Source organism: Equus caballus, chromosome 11, assembly GCF_041296265.1.
Source record: "Equus caballus isolate H_3958 breed thoroughbred chromosome 11, TB-T2T, whole genome shotgun sequence".
Taxonomy (NCBI): domain Eukaryota; kingdom Metazoa; phylum Chordata; class Mammalia; order Perissodactyla; family Equidae; genus Equus; species Equus caballus.
The window spans coordinates 42,998,768-43,015,514 of NC_091694.1; the positions used below are offsets into that span (position 1 = coordinate 42,998,768).

General features: G+C 46.7%; 1 protein-coding gene across 5 annotated transcripts in view; it reads right to left on the reverse strand.

Moving 5' to 3' along the window:
- PHF12 (PHD finger protein 12) overlaps positions 1–14,510 on the reverse strand; it is a 38,366-nt gene extending 23,856 nt beyond the window's left edge. For 4 of the 5 annotated variants that reach the window (XR_011423386.1, XR_011423387.1, XR_011423388.1 and 1 more), the window contains exons 1-2: positions 14,062–14,510; positions 12,657–12,838 (exon numbers count right to left, since the gene is read on the reverse strand). Coding sequence is in view for 2 of the 5 variants with exons in the window: in XM_070227738.1 (XP_070083839.1) it covers positions 12,657–12,838; positions 14,062–14,199 (320 nt within the window). In the remaining 3 variants the exon portion in view is untranslated. Of the gene's footprint in view, positions 1–12,656; positions 12,839–13,485 lie in introns of all 5 variants that reach the window. The other variant, XM_001504186.6, reaches the window with a different exon arrangement.
- Positions 14,511–16,747: the final 2,237 nt, after the last annotated feature.

The following is a 16,747-nucleotide window of genomic DNA, read 5'->3' on the forward strand; positions in this document are numbered from 1 at the left end:
CGGTGCCATGTCCACACCCGGGATCCAAACCGGAGAACCCCAGGCTGACGAAGCGGAACGTGCAAACTTAACTGCTGCGCCACCGGGCCGGCCCCTCACTGTTTATTTTAACCACTACCTGATCTTAAAGACATTCTGTTAGCTATAAAATTGTTCATAACAATAGAGCTCTAAGTCTTCAGAGATTGTACAATTGAAGGATATCTCAGAGTTTGGTGTGGCTCTCTGTGAGACCTAAGAGGGTCTATAAACTGTTCACATCTGTACACAAACCAATTAGACAGCTGGTCAAGGGGGTTGCTGGCGCGGGGTTCACAGGTTCAGCTTCTGGGTGCAGACCTAGCACCACTCGTCAACGCATGCTGTGGCAGCATCCCACATAAAACAGAGGAAGACTGGCACAGATGTTAGTTCAGTGACAATCTTCCTCACACACACACACACAAAAGAAAGTTGGTCAAGGACATTAATTTTTCAAAACTAACACTCCTAAAGCCAACCTCTGCAGCAGGACTCCAGCATCTACACTTCCACAAACAAATCCAAGTGACCTGTCTCTATTGCTGATGAGGGTGTCTAGATTGGCCTATTTCTGGAGTCATCAAAGAGAAAACCACAAACATATACCCCTAAGCTAACTGTAATGCCTGCACTGATAGACCTCTTTATGTCAAAGATTCAAAGCCCAAAGCCAGATGATCCCAACTCACAGCCAAAGGATGAGTCCAGTTTTAATCTAGAATGCCTCTTTCACTCACTAATAAAGCTGCGGCTCTCCACTGCAGGTGGAAGATGTTGGTAGTTGTCATGGTTCTTGGCTCTCTAATTAAGAGGATCTATTTCAAGTCATATACCAGTGTGGTTGATCTGAGTCTAACCTCACTCATCTCCCTCGCCTATTAATACACGTGAACCTGCATGACATTAACATTTACTTCAGATTTAGTCGCCACCAGTGGGACCTGTTGCTTCACAGCTCTATGTTAATTATCCATCCAGCGCAAGCAGTTTTTCAGTATGGAACTGAAAGGGAGAAGGGGGAGGGGAGCAAGAGAACAAAGGGAGGAGGGGAGAGGTGGAGGGAGAGAGGGAGACAGGGAAGCAGAAAGACTGCCTTCTATTTCAGAGACCTATATTTTGCATTACAACAGGCAGATAAAAATGGTCTTGGGCTCTGGACTTATTTTTTTTAATAGGTTAGGTTACTGACGTATGGCTTGCAACTGTCCATCCAGCTAAGTGACACTGACATTTTAAAACTTGAGCCAAAAGCAGCCAGAGAGACATGAAAATATCACTCAACAAAATTAAAAGCTTTGGTGTATGTCTTAGGCCAAACGGAAGCGAGTGAATGAAAAAAATTTAAGAAAGAATACTTCATATTCTCTTCCTGGACTGACAAATACTCTATTTAATAAAACACTTAACAGGAACACTATGCAAACAGCCTATCTATACACAATATACCAACAGCCTTCCACTTGGGTTCTCTTTTTAAAAGAGGTCAGTCACATGAACTGGTAAGGTCCCTCCTGTCAGAACCCATCATTCTCCAAGAATCAGAAGCTCTCCAGCCCAATACAGCAGTTTCAGTTGAAATAAAGTATCAGACTAAGAAAGATTTCACTGTCCCCTCCCCACCATCATCAGCATGTCTCCTCCCTTTTTTTGGTGGTGGTGGGGGGTGTTCAGCAAGCAAACAATAGCACTGAGCAATTCTGATTTTTAATTTCACAGTTCACGGGTCTCATCCATCCATCTGAGGTCCACTATCAGATAAAAATCCTGCAATTATAGTTAATGGCATTGTGTAAGGCCAACTGCAAAAGACAATACATGCTCAGAACAGGCCTACTCTCCCTAAGATGGGCCCTGCTTCCCTTGGCTAACTCAGGAAATACGTTGGGACTAGCTAAAATGGGAGTGAAGGTGATCGCTGTCAGGATCACAATCATGTCTCAGCCTCCCAGCAGCCATCTTGATCCATACAGGGACCTATGAACACAGAAAACAAGTCTTTTATAAATTGAAACCAGCTTCTGTTGTGGAAAAGCTAAGAGGTGTTGGGTAAAGTTTAATTTAAAAATGTCTTTTTAAATTTAAGTTAAAAGCTATACTAACATACCCAATTTAATGGTTTATGTTTTGAGGGAACAAAATTTAATAAAATTTAAATGTCAGCAGAAATAGTAAACTTCCTCTGGACACCTGTGTAGGCATTTTATCTTCAAGTATGGCCCACCTTTCAAAGGCAGAGAAGATGGTCATATTGAAGGATATTGGAGAGATGAAATCAGAGAGAAAGTTTATGGGCTCCCTGAACCTTAATTCCTTATCCTCCTTCATCCCAGCTGACTCAAATACAGCTAATGCCACAAAGTACATAAAAAGCACAAGGACTGCTGGTTTTTTCATGCAAAGCCTCAGTAGCAGTGTTAACAAGGAAACCAATGAAGTGCCAGGCCATTACAAATGCTCCATTGAGAAACTTAGCTAGTTGCGTCACTTCCACAGGCATACAATTCTTTCAGACTAGCAGACTGTGCCCCCAAATTTTATCGCCTTCTATGTAGAGCTGGCTTGTGGTATCCTCCTAGTGAAGGACACCTGGAGAAGAGAGTTTCAAGTTAGTGCAGAGAAAGGAGGAGGGAGGGGGGAGAGAGCACCAAGAGTTATACCAGGTGTTTGCCTCTGCTAACTTCTCTACAAGCTGAGCCTGGGTACCACAGGGCCTGCTCTATTACTGGTTTGGCTATTCTTGCAATCCTGGATTCTCCATAATGGAAAATGGGCTGGCTGCAACATTTAAAAAATGAGTTTCATTCATTCATCTCATGACAGATGTTGGAGCCTACTTGTTTTGAAAAAGAATCAACATTCTGGCCTCAACAGTCACTTTCTAACATCGCTAGAGAACATTCCATTGGAAAGAAGAATCAACAATTGTAATTGTGAATTCCAGAAGAGTCTCAGAGGTATGGAAAACTGGGTACTGTTCTGTGGCCAAATTTTAGTGGACTATCAAGAACAAGGAAATAGCCAGGCCACACTCTTCTTGCAGACACAGTTCAGAGAACTTGCACCAGTTTGCATCCTATAGACATTGGACCTAAAATTCTATAAAGGCTGGGAAAACTAAAACACTAACACTGTCTTTATTTGAAATCCAACTAAATATAGAGAGCAGGTTTCTACTTAAGACCCAGTTGCTTTTCCCTAAGGAAGATTTCTGTTTTATGTACCCTCCTCTGACAGGGTCTTCTAAAAAAAAGGAAGGAGGGAGAACATTGCTATTATATTATTATTATTGCTATTATTTGGGCTAAAGCAGCATAGGGCTTATTCCCTCCTTCTTTTACCCATAACTCCCCTCCCCTAATTTTACTTATAAACCTCAAAGCTCCCCGCCCTACTTGACTGAAGTAATCTCCTGGGCACACTGTCAAACTGTGCTGTCGTGGTTTGATGCCACAGCTAAGTGCTGACTTGGGCTTCTGAAGCCTTCCAGTTATACCCCCAGTGACCTATTTAGGAGTTGAACGTACTTCTCAGAGAGAGAGCGCCATAATTTTTCCCTTTGGCCCACTTTTCTCTCAGATGGTCCCTAACTAAAGGAACAATCACCCTAAAGGCCTGAATGTGTGCACACAAATGATAAAATTTGAGGAAAGCTTGTATGCAGCAAGCATACAAGCCTTGGACATGAACTCTTTCCGTAACTTAAACTGCAGACAATTTTCTTACTATACAGCTTACTTTAACATCAACAAACTGCAGCCTTCAGTTAAAGATGTTTGATATCATGGAATTAGGCATTAGAATTAAGTTAAACTAGAATGGCCAAGTGTCATCTATGGCAGGCAAACCCACAAGAACTACAAAGGAGGGATAAAGCAAAAACAAGTGATAAAGCAAAATAACGTTTACAGAAGGTCAAAATTAGTGACAGAATTCTCCCTACATTTAAGATGCTCTTTCAAAAAATGGCAAGTAAGATCAAAGAAAGTTGAATACAGCCAACCTATGTACAGAATTATGAAAAGTTATAGGTTTAGACACATTTAATGAGATTAATGGAGTATAATTTTCATAATGTATTTTGACCAATAATTGATGACTGTCGGCTGAGAAAAAAGTTCACTGCAGTTTCCCTCTAATGTTTCCAGAGCTTCATTAAAACCAAGAATCAGGGTCCGGCGCAGTGGCGCAACCGTTAGGTTTGCACATTTTGCTTCGACGGCCCAGGGTTCACCGGTTCAGATCCTGGGTGCAGAAATGGCACCGCTTGGCAAGCCAAGCTGTGGCAGGCATCCCACACATAAAGTAGAGGAAGATGGGCAGCAGATGTTAGCTCAGGGCTAATCTTCCTCAAAAAACCCCCCAAAAAACCAAGAATCAGTAGAATTCTATGTGATGTTTCAGTGAACATGGGAATTAAAAAGCTCCCAGCTCATCACAGGAGCCCAGGGCTGGTGGAAAGAACAAGAGTGGCTCCACTCTGCTCAGTTTTGTAATTCAGACTTATCTAAACTCACTTGAAGTTCTGTGCATTTCCCTAGCTTCTCTGCACAAATGCAGATAGGAAAAAAATAACATTCAACATCCTTCTTAGGATCACAGCTGGGTAAAAGCCTGTAAATGTGCTTATGCTGCCACAAACAGGGTTCCACCCTGGAACTCAAGCTTGCTAGTAATTCTGAGAGGTTCCCCCACTCCTGCCTGACCTGGAGCTAAAGCGATGTCTTTGGGCTATGGTTAAATTCAAACCCTGTGGAGAGTCCTCTCTTGCTCACTGGAGCTTATTTCAAAAAGAGCCTCATGCCAAGCCCAAATCAGTGGGAAAGACTAACGCTAGGTTCAGGCATGGAGTTTTTCCCCGCCCTGCTGTTACTCTCTCTGTCTTTTGTCCTTTCAAGACTGGGAAACATTTCCAGGGAGATATCCTGTACAATTTGTCAGAAAACAGGGGAAGGGCAAAGATTAAACACCAAAGCTATTAACATACAGGAAAGCAAATGTAATTAGGGGGAAAGGAATGGTCACCGTGTGTTTGTGTTAACAAAGGTACCATCCACTTAGAAGAACCCAGATATCATTTCTGTTGCCCAACCAGTGTTTATCTTTGCACGTCTCTCATTTGTGATACCACTAGGTATTATGCAGCCATGAGCAGAGGAAATGGGTCAGCCTCCGGCGTTCAAGTAGTTTAGTGAGCATTTAGTACATGACTGCAAAAGGGAAAGGAGTAGCTCTTTGAATGAGCGAGTCAAGTTTTTCATTACTTAGACAATCTCATCAGTCTGCAAGGTGTACTTGGAATTTGCTTATTGTGAATTCAACAACAGCTCTACAGAGTAGCCAAGTTCCTTTTTGCTGATGGGTCAAATCAATGATGTCTCCTTTTATCAGTTCCCTGTGTCTTTTGCCTCCCATGCAAATGTGCTAAAATTTCATCTTTAGTCTTATTTGCTGAGACCTAGATTTAGAAATAACCGTAGGCTTAAAGAATGAAGATTCTGATATCTCTAAATAGCTGGCAGAAAAAGGAGTCACCTTATTCTTAACTGCTCTCCAGTCACGGGAAAAGGAGTCAGCTAGTGACCTGTGCATGCGTCCTGGGCATGGTGACAAATTCGCAATACCAAAGTGCCTTTCTGAAATCTGGTCTAGGACCTGCACTGAATACAATGTCCTCCTCTTTCAGGAAACTGGCAGAGGGACAGCTGTACTCCTGTCCTATCTCCTGGGAGGCTAGTATTATGCAGAGGTGCTCTTATAAGTGTCACTCACTGAATCTCAATGCAGCTGGCCATGTTGTACTCCCTGGAGACTCTAAGTCAAAGGAAGAGCACAGTGGAGGTGGGAAAACAAACTTTTTTTTCCTGCTCTGGTGACTTAAAACTCTGGCACCTTAAAACAAGAATGCATTTCCAGGAGCCTGTGCTGCATTACCATAGTAAGTGCCATCATAACCCAAACCAGAATCTTCTACCAGCGTGGCCTGCTTAATTACACACTCAAGGAATTGTTGTGTATGCGCTGGGGGTGGGCCAAGAAAGTTCAGAGAAGCATTTCAACACTCTTACCCATAACCAAAAGCAAACAACATTCAGCTTCATCTATTTTCTATTGCCCTGTCACTAGTAGGAGAAAAGATGCATCCATTTCTGTTAAGCAGCAGGAAAATCCTCCAAAAATCCTCTTGGGAGTATCAAAGCAGACTATTTCCTTTTATAAGCTATATACAACCTTCAGGTAAATATTCTCTGTGCTCTGTCTCCCTATTTACTGCTATCTGGGCTTACACAGAGACATATATAAACAGGTGAGTTCACTGCAATGTACAAGCAACTTTTTGTTCTTGTTAACTGGGCTCAAAAGATAGTTCATTAATTGATCTGAGTTATTCCTACTCCAAGCTGTTACCAAGCAAACTGAGGCAATTAAAATCTTTCTCCTTAAACTAGGGGCCTCGAAGTATGAGATGGGCCTCCAGATGGAAATTTTTTATGTGGCTGGTGAGTGCCAGGTGGGTATCCTGCCTTAAGGCAGGTGGTGGATTTTGTATACTTCCTCTGGGGTAACTTCCAGCCTTAGATTTCTTTGCTAAGAAGAGTTACCCAGAACAGTCAAAACAGCAACATATCGAATCATATTGTAAGGTTCTCTCTACTGAGATGCACAGTCCTGAATGGAGTACACAGAAGAAATCCTTTACTCCCTGTCATTACATAGATAATACAGGCATAGACATTAAAGTATGCTTAAATGAACCATCTTTTTCTAGGTAAGACTCAAAAATTTAAAAACAAAAAGACAAGGGAAGTGAAAAGACAACATAGAGACTGTGAGAAAATACTTTCGAATCATATATCTGACAAGGGACTTCTATCTAGAATATATAAAGAACTCATAACTTAATAATAAAAAACAAATATGCCAATTAAAATTAGACAAAGAATCTGAAGAGACATTTCTCCAAGAAAATATACAAATGGCCAATAAACATATGAAAAGATGTTCAATATCATTAGCCATAAGGGAAATGCAAATCAAAACCACAATGAAATAGCACTTCTAGCCCGTAAGATGGCTTTAATCAAGAAGACAGATAATAACAAGTGTTGGAAAAGATGTGGAGAAATTGGAACCCTTGTACACTGCTGGTAAGAATGTAAAATGAAGCAGCCACTTTGGAAAACAGCCTGGCAGTTCTACAAAGATTAAATGGAAGAATACCATACGACCCAGCAATCCCAATCCTGGGTATACACCTAAGAGAAATGAAAACACATGTCCACACAAAAACGTACACACAAATGTTTTTAGCATCATTATTCACAACAGCAAGAAGTAGAAACCACCCAAATGTCTTGTCAATTGATGAATGGATAAACAAAATGTGGTATATTCATAAATGGACAGTATTCAGCCATAAGAAGGAATGAAGTACTGATAAATTCTACAAGGATGGACCTTGAAAACTCACTGAGCTCTTGAGTATCACTTACACAGAGCTTAATAAAAACCAGTGTTTCATTCAATACATAGCAGTGACTATTTGAATCTCTTACTAGTTCAAATTAGACAATTTATTTGTCTTTATTTTACGATTTGGCTTTTAAAAAAATTCTCTTGGAGGGGCTGGCCCCGTGGCTGAGTGGTTAAGTCCACATGCTCCACTCTGGCGGCCCAGGGTTTCACCAGTTCGGATCCTGGGCGTGGACCTAGCACTGCTCATCAAGCCACACTGAGGTGGTGTCCCACATAGCAGAGCCAGAAGGACCTACAACTAGAATACACAACTATGTACTGGGGGACTTTGGGGAGGAGAAGAAAATAAATTAAAAAAAAGAAGATTGGCAACAGATGTTAGCTCAGGTGCCAATCTTTAAAAAAAAAAATTCTCTTGGAGACATACTTGATGAAGAATTTAAAATAGATCAACATGAATCCCGTCTCCATATTAAAATGAAGGCAATACCTAAGTAGTATGTCTTTTACACATTTACACATGTAAAAAAATACACAAGTCATTTACAAAGGCCAAAAAACGGTCCTTTATATTAGTGGAGCCCATTTATAAAGTACTTTGAGAACCTTCAGGAACAGCAGGAGATTGATGGGGCTGTAACTGCATCCTACCTTTCACTAAGTATGGTAATTAACTTTGGGACAGTCTCAAAATAAAAAATTTCCCACAACAGCACCACTAAATATTTGCCGTAAGTTACACAAAAACTGTTACCTTTGAGGAGTGTTACCTCCTTTCCCATTTTTAATATTTCTGATGCTTCTTTTCTCAACCAAAGCCATCTGGGTCACATTTTGTGAGTAACCAATTCATACCAAATATTATTCTTATATTTTTAAACAGTGATTATCCTTTATTTTTGAACTAAAGCACTCATTTCATAAGAATGAGCCCCACGTTAAGTTTACAAAGCACGCACGTGAAAACTGAATTAAAGCTGAAAGTTACTGGACACTCCCTATTTGAGTGGACCATTTAAAAACAATACTACACACCCAGATTCCAACAGAACACAGCAAATGCAAAAATAAATAAAATACACATAAAACCACATTAGGTTTGTTTATTGATGAATCATTTTACTATTGAGGTGGCGGGATAGGGGGAGGGAGTCCAGATGTTGTCACCTCCAGTTCTTCAGTGCCAGGCTTCCAAGCACTTACAATGGCAGAAACAACAGATTCATAAGATAATGTTAAAATAAATGTACTTTAATTCATCACTTGCCTGATCCTATTCTAATAAAGAGCTAAACACAACAAAATCAGAAAAAATCGCCTCTTTAAAAAGTTCAAACAGCAAAGATTTTCTGCAAGGCAGTTGTCTACTCTTTGTGTGAAGTCTTTCTTGTTATGACTCACTGAAAATTAAATATGCAAAACTCCAAGCTGAGCTTAGTTTTGCCTGTGCACAGAGACCTTTTTACTCTCATTCTTCGAAAACCTCATTTTGGATCTTGCTGCCAACACCAGAGAGAGGAAAGCCGGCCAACAATTCCAAATATAACATGCGGAGGCAAATGCTACAGAAATCTGTCTGACGGGAAGCGACCATGCTGAGGTCTGCTGAGGTAGATGCACTTCTCAATCAGACCGTTTTGGTCCCTCTGTCTGTTTGGAGGGAAATGCCATGAGAAAGCAATCAGAGGAAACCATCCAGGTTCCCGTCAGCTTCACTACAGATGCCCTATGGCGTTCACTTTATCAGCGAGAACAATCCTATCCATCTCAAACAGAAAGATGGGTCAGGGGCAACTAGAGCTCCACCAGTTACTCTAATTTTTTTTTTTTAACCAATTTTCAGGCACCAGTCCATGGAGAGCAGTATTTTCAGAAAGCTCAACTTATAGCATGACAATTCACCAGGGAACATTTAAAAACATATCTCTTTCCAATTCTGCAGGGGCAGGTTTAGTAACCCCTACTGCCACTCTGAATAATTGATAAACCAGTTAAACTTGGATAAAATAATTACACCATCACTTAAACAAATACGAAGACATCAGCTCCTCAAGTTTAATTCTTCAGTGAGGTCACGGTACTCAGCACAGGACAATTCATTCCCCCATCCAGAAGATCATTACAGAAAACCCAGAAATAGGGCTCCTAGTCTAATTGGGAAGAGAGGACTGCTCCTCATACAGAGCACTGGCCCCTGAGAAAAGATGAGACAATTAAAACAGCTTATTTGACCAGTCACTTCCTCCAGTAATTTATCTCAGAAAAATCCCCTGTGGTTATGGCTATGTCACTAAGCCCAAGAGGTAAAGTTTGCCTAGAATCACTTCTGGAACATTTTACTAGATCCTGTTCACTGCGAGGCAAGCTGGCAAGGCACACTAGAGACTGAAAAAGGACTTGTCTCACAGAGCTTTGAATGCAGACCCACAGCAGTACTGCAGTTATGACCTACAGGGTTTGCAAAACTCCATCTTCACTCTTGTGCATTCTGTACATAAGGAAAATTATCATTACTATGCTTATCTAAATAACCCAGTCTTAGCCAGTTAAAACGGGAAGCAAGAGAAAATCCAGCCACACCTCCTAACCTCACTCCCTCATGGCACAAGTAAGCAACAATGAACAAATTAACGGGAGCACACTCAGGAATCAACATTTTCCAACACCGTTAACTGCTTGACCTCACTACTCTGGTTGAGATGGTTAATGAAGTACTTCGCTTGTGCTGGAAAGAATGTGGGGTAGGAGGCAGGAAAGTGGGATAAACCTCAGTTGCAAGAGGGCTTCCTGCCTTTGTACGAACACCTAGAATGTTCTATGATTTACATAAGTCAATGGTACATTCAGTACTCGCATCTTCAAAGGGGGAACTGGAGATGTGAAACAAGCCCTGCCTCATTTACTAGGATTCTCAAATCTCTGAGTACCAGTTCCCATTCATGGTCTCAAAACAAAAAACAAAAACAAAAAAACCAGTATTCAGTGAAACGCAGCCTGGACAAGCCTGAACCTCACCAACAGCTAAAAGGCCCTTCCTCGCTCCTTCCAGTTAAAGTGGAAACTGTTAGTTGTTACAACTTGACATGATTTAGACTTACCTAATTAAAAGATTCAGAGGCTAGATTTTAGAGTTTAGAAGCCCAATCTCAGGCAAAACAGCACACTTTTTCCATGCCTGAAGTTTCTAATGAACAATTTCAGCTTTATTAAACAAATGAGATGAGATAACACAGAGCTTATAAAATTCTCACTCAATATGCAGCTAACCATTCTCGGTTAACACTAACTTCATCCTAGAGGTAAAACATTAACATATATTTTAAATCAAGAAACCTACAACTCAGTCCTAATACACACATATCAAACAAATACAATTAAAAAAAAATGTAAGCCAGCTGGGAACAAGTGGTAAGCAACACAAGATATCCAAGTACAAATCTCTTCCGTACTCAAAAACAGCATAGGAAACTGGAAGAGAGAGATTTTTCCAGGTGGATTACACCTTGTAGGAAGCAAAGGCTAAAAACCACAGACCCTTCCTGCTGGTATTACTCACTTCATAATAAAAATTTTAAAGCCAGTAGCAAAGCTTCCTCCAGGATAATCATTTTTGTCCCTGCAACATCACAAGCCAAGATGGGGCACACTCCTGGGCAAAGGTGTCTTGGGAACGGTAATGGGAGCTTCCTACATAACTTCTGACCACAGACTTAATTTGCCCAGTATCAGTCATCTGTCTAATAAGTGTTCCAAAACCTGCAATTAGTACAAATATACAGTAGGCACTATTCCACAAACCAAGAGACGGAATGTGAATGGAATTGTGGAGAGTGCTTAAGGAAAACCTCATTTTGTTTTTCTTTAAACAGAGCTGAAAAAGGCAACATCAAAAACGGGTGGGAACAAACAGAACAGCCCCTCTCCTTTCCGCCGCCTCCTCTCACAAACGACTGCCTCAGTCAACTGTTGCTGAACAACAGAACAAGACCCATCAGAACAAGACGCAATCTGATTCCCTGCGCAGATGGAGGATTTCTGTGGAGGGCAGAGGTGATTTCTACAGGCAGAAGCTGGAGTTTAAACTCTTCTTGGCCGGATTGTTCTGGGCTGAGCTGCTGAGAAGGATCAAGCAGCAGGCGATCAACCCAGGTCCCTCCCTCTCTCTTCGGTCTCTCTCCTCCCCTCGCGTTCAGTAAGGGGGGGGGGGGGGGGAGCGCACAGCTTTCCAGCTCTCTCCTCCTTAAAAATGCCCTCGCGGAGCCACCGCACACAATCCTCCCCTGGAAGCAAAGAATTTTGCAGCGAAGGGCTCGTAGATCCGGAGCGAAGAAGTGAAATCGGCGCCCAAGGGCAATTTTAATTGTCTAACCCGGCCCGATTTCCTAAGAGGCGGCAGCGCGGGGAGGGGAGGGAAGAGGGAGGCAGCTTCGAGAGGCAACCGGGGGGAAGCGGAGGCAGAGAAAGGGGACCAAAGCGGCGAGATCCCAGCCCCGGCCCCCGAGGAGCTTCTGCAGAAAGGACTCCGGGGCTACCCCCACTGTTCCCCGGGAGACGTTTGCAAATCATATATGCAGCCAAAATGGCGCTGAGAATAAAAATATAATTTAAAGGCAGGTCGCCATATTGTAAACAGAGAAGCAGAGAAGAGGCGGACTCGAGAGAGACACCCTCCATGATTTCTTCCACAGCCGCAAGCGCCCAGGCGCCCGGTCCCCCGGGTCTGGACCAGGGCGGCTCAGGCGGCCGAGGGCTCCGCGCACCCACCCCGAGGAGAACCCAGCGCAGCAGGAGCCCGAGGGCGGCGGGCGCGCGGGCAGACAAGCAGCACAGGGCCTGGAGCTCCTCCCCTTCCTCCCCCGCCACCGCCGGCCGTGCCCTGCCGGCTCTGTCCCGGCTACCCGGCGACTTCCAATCCCAGATGGGGCTCTCCTCACTCCTCCCAACCCCCACCTCGGGGTCCGGACCCACCACTGCTCGCCCCCCCGCAAAACAGCCAGATGCGGGCAGACACCTGGGGGCGGGGAGGCGCTCGTCCCAGCGGCTGCAGAAAGTCAGCTAGCGGCTGCAAGCGCCCGTTATTTCAGCAGGCTGGGATAGGCCGGGTGAAGGAATGTGCCGAGAAGGGTCCGCCAAGGGCCTCCAAAGGGGTCCCCAAACCTTACCAGCACTGGAGGTGAAAGGCGGCCGGGCAGTGGTCACAGCACAGGAGATCCCCACCTTCTTTGCAGCTATCGCAGCTGTCGTGATTGGTGGCCCTGCCGCTTCTCCGGGGCTCCTTCTCAGGCTTCCGACTCCGCTTTTCTGCCTCGTCCGTCTTGGGGGGAGCCAGCAGAGCTTGTATTTGCTGCACACACATACAAACGGCGTGTGTGCACACTCGGAGCTCCCGGGCGGTCCGTCGCCCCCCCGACGCGGCTTCTCCGTCACCCACCCCTCTCCCCCCCTTTGTCCTTCTTCCTCCCATCCAGCCTGCTCCCAGAACCTCTCAGCCCCCGGAACCAGGGGGAGCCCACCCTAACCGCGTTCCTGCAGCACAACAACGAGAACAGCTTCTTCCAAATGGGGAGGATCAGGGTAGGGGGATGGGGAGAGGGTGCGCGGTTCCTTTCTCGCCACTTCCTTGTATGGACAGTGGGGGACTCTAAAGCCAGGCTCGGGAGAGGCCTGAAGCCCGGTACCCGGACGTGCTGGGGGAAGCACAAAGGGGCCGACAAGAAGGGGGTGGGGAGGCCCGCCGGTGCAACGAGATGGAGTGGGCTGGCGCCTCGGGAGAGCGAATCGAGGGCGGCGGGTAGGTGAAACTGCTGCAAACGTCCTCGGAGGCTGAGCTCAGCCCCCCAAATTGCAAAGATGGGAGGGAGAGTCTGAGGGAGGAAGAACCCCTCCTCCCCTGGCCCTCTCGCGCTGCGAGCTCAGGACCGGCTTTGTGGGGCGGAGGGCGGAGGTTCCCTCCCGACGCTGGGGGAAGGGGATGAGGAGGGCCACTCTTACCTCCATCAGCCCCCCCGACGTGTCCAAGTCGTACACGATCGTCTTGGTCTCCATTTTCTCCCACATTCATCCACCTCCCGGGCTGGGCGCTTTCTGCTCCGGCCCCCCCAGCCCCGTGGGGAGGGGGGAAGCGGGGGGAGGGGACGCTCCTGACCCCGGCCCCCCTTCTTTTTTCCCAACACGGGTCCCGACTTCCTCGCCCTGGCTCCCCCCCACCCCCCGGCCCCCAGTCCCCGGGACGGCAGCGTCCTCCCCACGGGCCGTGAGGGGGGAGCGGCCCCTCAGCCCCGGCCCGGCGGCTGGCTGCACGGTGGGTCCCGGCTCCGGGGGTCAGGCCTCGGCGGGGCCTAGTCCCACAGGCTAAAGCCGGCGCTGGCGACCGCTGGTCCGGCCGGGAAGGCTGGCGGGCGCTGCCATCCCGGGGTTGGGGGGGATCGGAGGAGGGGTTAGAGGTTAGGTGAGGTTGTGATACGTGAGGTGACTGCGGGGAGGGTGATGGGGGGTGGTCCCCGGGCTCCGCCTCTCGCCGCCGCCGCCGTCTGCGTCCCGGCTGCCGCGCACTTGGCGCAAACTTACCGCGAGCGCCCGCAAAGCCACCCGCGCAGGCGCCCCGGGATCGCCGCTCGCCGCGCGCAACCGCAGTGACAGCCGGCGGCCGGGCTCCCGCGCAGCCGCAGTGAGAGGGTACCCCCCAGCGCGCAGCCGCGCTGGCATTCGTCTGGAGCGCCGAAGCCCCGCCTTTCTGCCCTGCGCCAGCGCACTGAGATAAGAGGGCGGGACCTGAGGTCTCGCGCAGGCGCCTGGGAGAGCTTGTAAGGGTCACAGCGCAGCCGCAGGAATATGGGGACGCTTCATCCATTGGTGTCCATTGGTGTTTGTGTATAGACCAAGAGTACTCTGTTCCCGCGCAGGCGTGTTGAGGATGCTCTCCTCCCGCCCCACAACAACACAGCCGGCTCCCGCGCAGGCGTATTGTCAACTGCAGGCCCTAACAAGAATGCTTCTCTTTTCGCCATTTTGGTAATGGGATATAGGCTACCATGTCCTTGGAGTCCTCAGGCATGAACAGGAGGAGCAAGGTGTGGTGTTGGCTGGAGCTGGTAGGCTGTCGGTGACAAGAGTGCTCCTAGGGATGTTGTACTGGACTGTTTGGTTCCAGCGTCAGGTGTGGCTGGACCAGGCGCCATATTGGTAAAGAGAAAAGAAAAGCCATCGCGCCGGAAAACATGCTTTTGGTATCGGGTTGGACGGCTGCTGTACCCACTTCCCTCCGACTCCCGAGAGCTAATTTTAACCTGAGCATCCCTGCTTTGCGTAGTGGTGGCACCATGGAGAGTTCCGCCTGCCCGTTACTACCCTCTCTTGATCACTGTCCCCGAAAACTGTTCTTCAAGAGGAAGCCAAAAGCGAAGACTTTATAATACTGACAACGCCCAGCTACCTGCCTACAGTGGACTTCAACTCCCAGTTTGCAATGCGCAAGGGGTCCAAAGGGCGAACGGGAGCGCATTGCACCCTGGGAGTAAGAATCGCGCTCGGTCTTGGATTGTGGGAGTCGTAGTTCCGTGTGCGTGCGATGCACTGTACGTGGGATGGACTCAGGGAAGAGTGATTTGCCTGCCGGGAAGGGATACTTTTGAGAGCTGCAATGTTGCATGCTGGGATTTGTAGTCTGAGAGCCTCACCTAGAATTCTAGGCGGGGCTTCATGCTTCCTCTAAGGCGCCCGCCCCTCCCCTTGGTATCGCTTTCAGAGATGGCCAGTTACCTCTGCCTGACCACAGATGAAGCAGTGGCATCGTTGTGCCAGACACTAGGCGTTTAGTTGGCATCGTTACCAGGTAGTTATGTCCTGCTCACTTTTGATGTTAAAGTATACTTAGCATTCTTAGAAGCGTAAAACTGGAAAGAGCTTAGCTTTCTTACCATCTGTATTAATCCTCCTCATTTGCACATGCACAGAGAGGAGCAGTTATTTGCCTAGTTAACATGGTGACTTTATGGCAGACCTAGGAATGAAACATTTCTTGATTCCCGGGCCAGGACACTGTCTTAAGTGCCTATGAGAAGTTGTTGCTGCTCCTTCTTTTGGGATAGTAAGGAGGATGGGTTAGATAGGGTGAGGATGTCAGTGTGTAGTCTTAGGTTTCTGTTTTTCTGACTTTTCTGATTATCCTCCTGGTGCTTTGGAAGAATGATAAGGTCATGGGCCTTTTTGATTGGGGAGGGAGAATGTCATGTAAATTGATCGCTCTCTGCCGTCTACTAGCCTCAACAAACAAGAAATCTTAGTGGCTATGGACCAGAGATGTGGCCGTCAGAGTGAGGAGGGCTGAACTAGATGTATGGAAGTGGCTAGACCTCATCTCTTCTGGGGCTGTATTTCATGCCATAGGTCCTCAAAAGTTGGAAGCTCACGTGCCCTCTCTCACTGGTGTCCTTCCTACTGCTCAGGGCCCAGCTGTGCTGCTGTGTCAGCCCGAAGGCTTTATGGGGCAGATAAGTAAGCCATTGGCACATGCCCAACGAGCAAGGTTTTACTTTAATCAACACCATCATTTGCAGTTGAGAACAGGAACGGGCGGTGGGCTAATGAGGAGAATAATTCTTGACTCTGTTGACAAGTGCCAGGGGAACCAATCACTCCACACACTTTCTTCTTGGAACTTGAAGGGTGAGGTCATCCCCGCGGGGCCAGGAGTTGGTGCCACCTTGGAGAGCTCCAGCCCAGGATGTCCAAGGGGGATTGAGGAGAGCAGGTGGGATGCAGATGCCTTCAGAAGTGACCTCTTGTGGCTAATCTAGGCACTGCACTCCGCATAGATTGGAGCCTCTCCATCTTTCAAGGTGGCCTGTGCTAGAGCCAGGAGGTGGACAGCCATGAGTAGTCAAGATCTCCCTGTTGGAAGACTGCAGAAGCAGAATGTGCTGGTTGCTGCTATTATTTCCTTTAGGGATTTTTTTCCTCTGGCTTCTGAGTTCCCATACCTCCCTGTTGCCTGCCTCTTGCTCTTACTCTGGACAGCAGCCATGCAGAGCACACCTCTAAGCATGGATGTGCTTGCTGGGGACCAAGGCTGGGCAAACATTTCATCTTAGGAGTTGCTGGGGGCCATAGGGACTGAGAGGGACCAATTCTGGCAAACTTAAACAAACCCTCTCCAGCCACCTCTTGCCGGAGCCCAGGGCTTTTGCTAAAAGAGGAGCCAAGCCCCTAAGCTGCATTGCCCCTCCTCCTGACAGTTTGGATGTTCTCTGAGGCC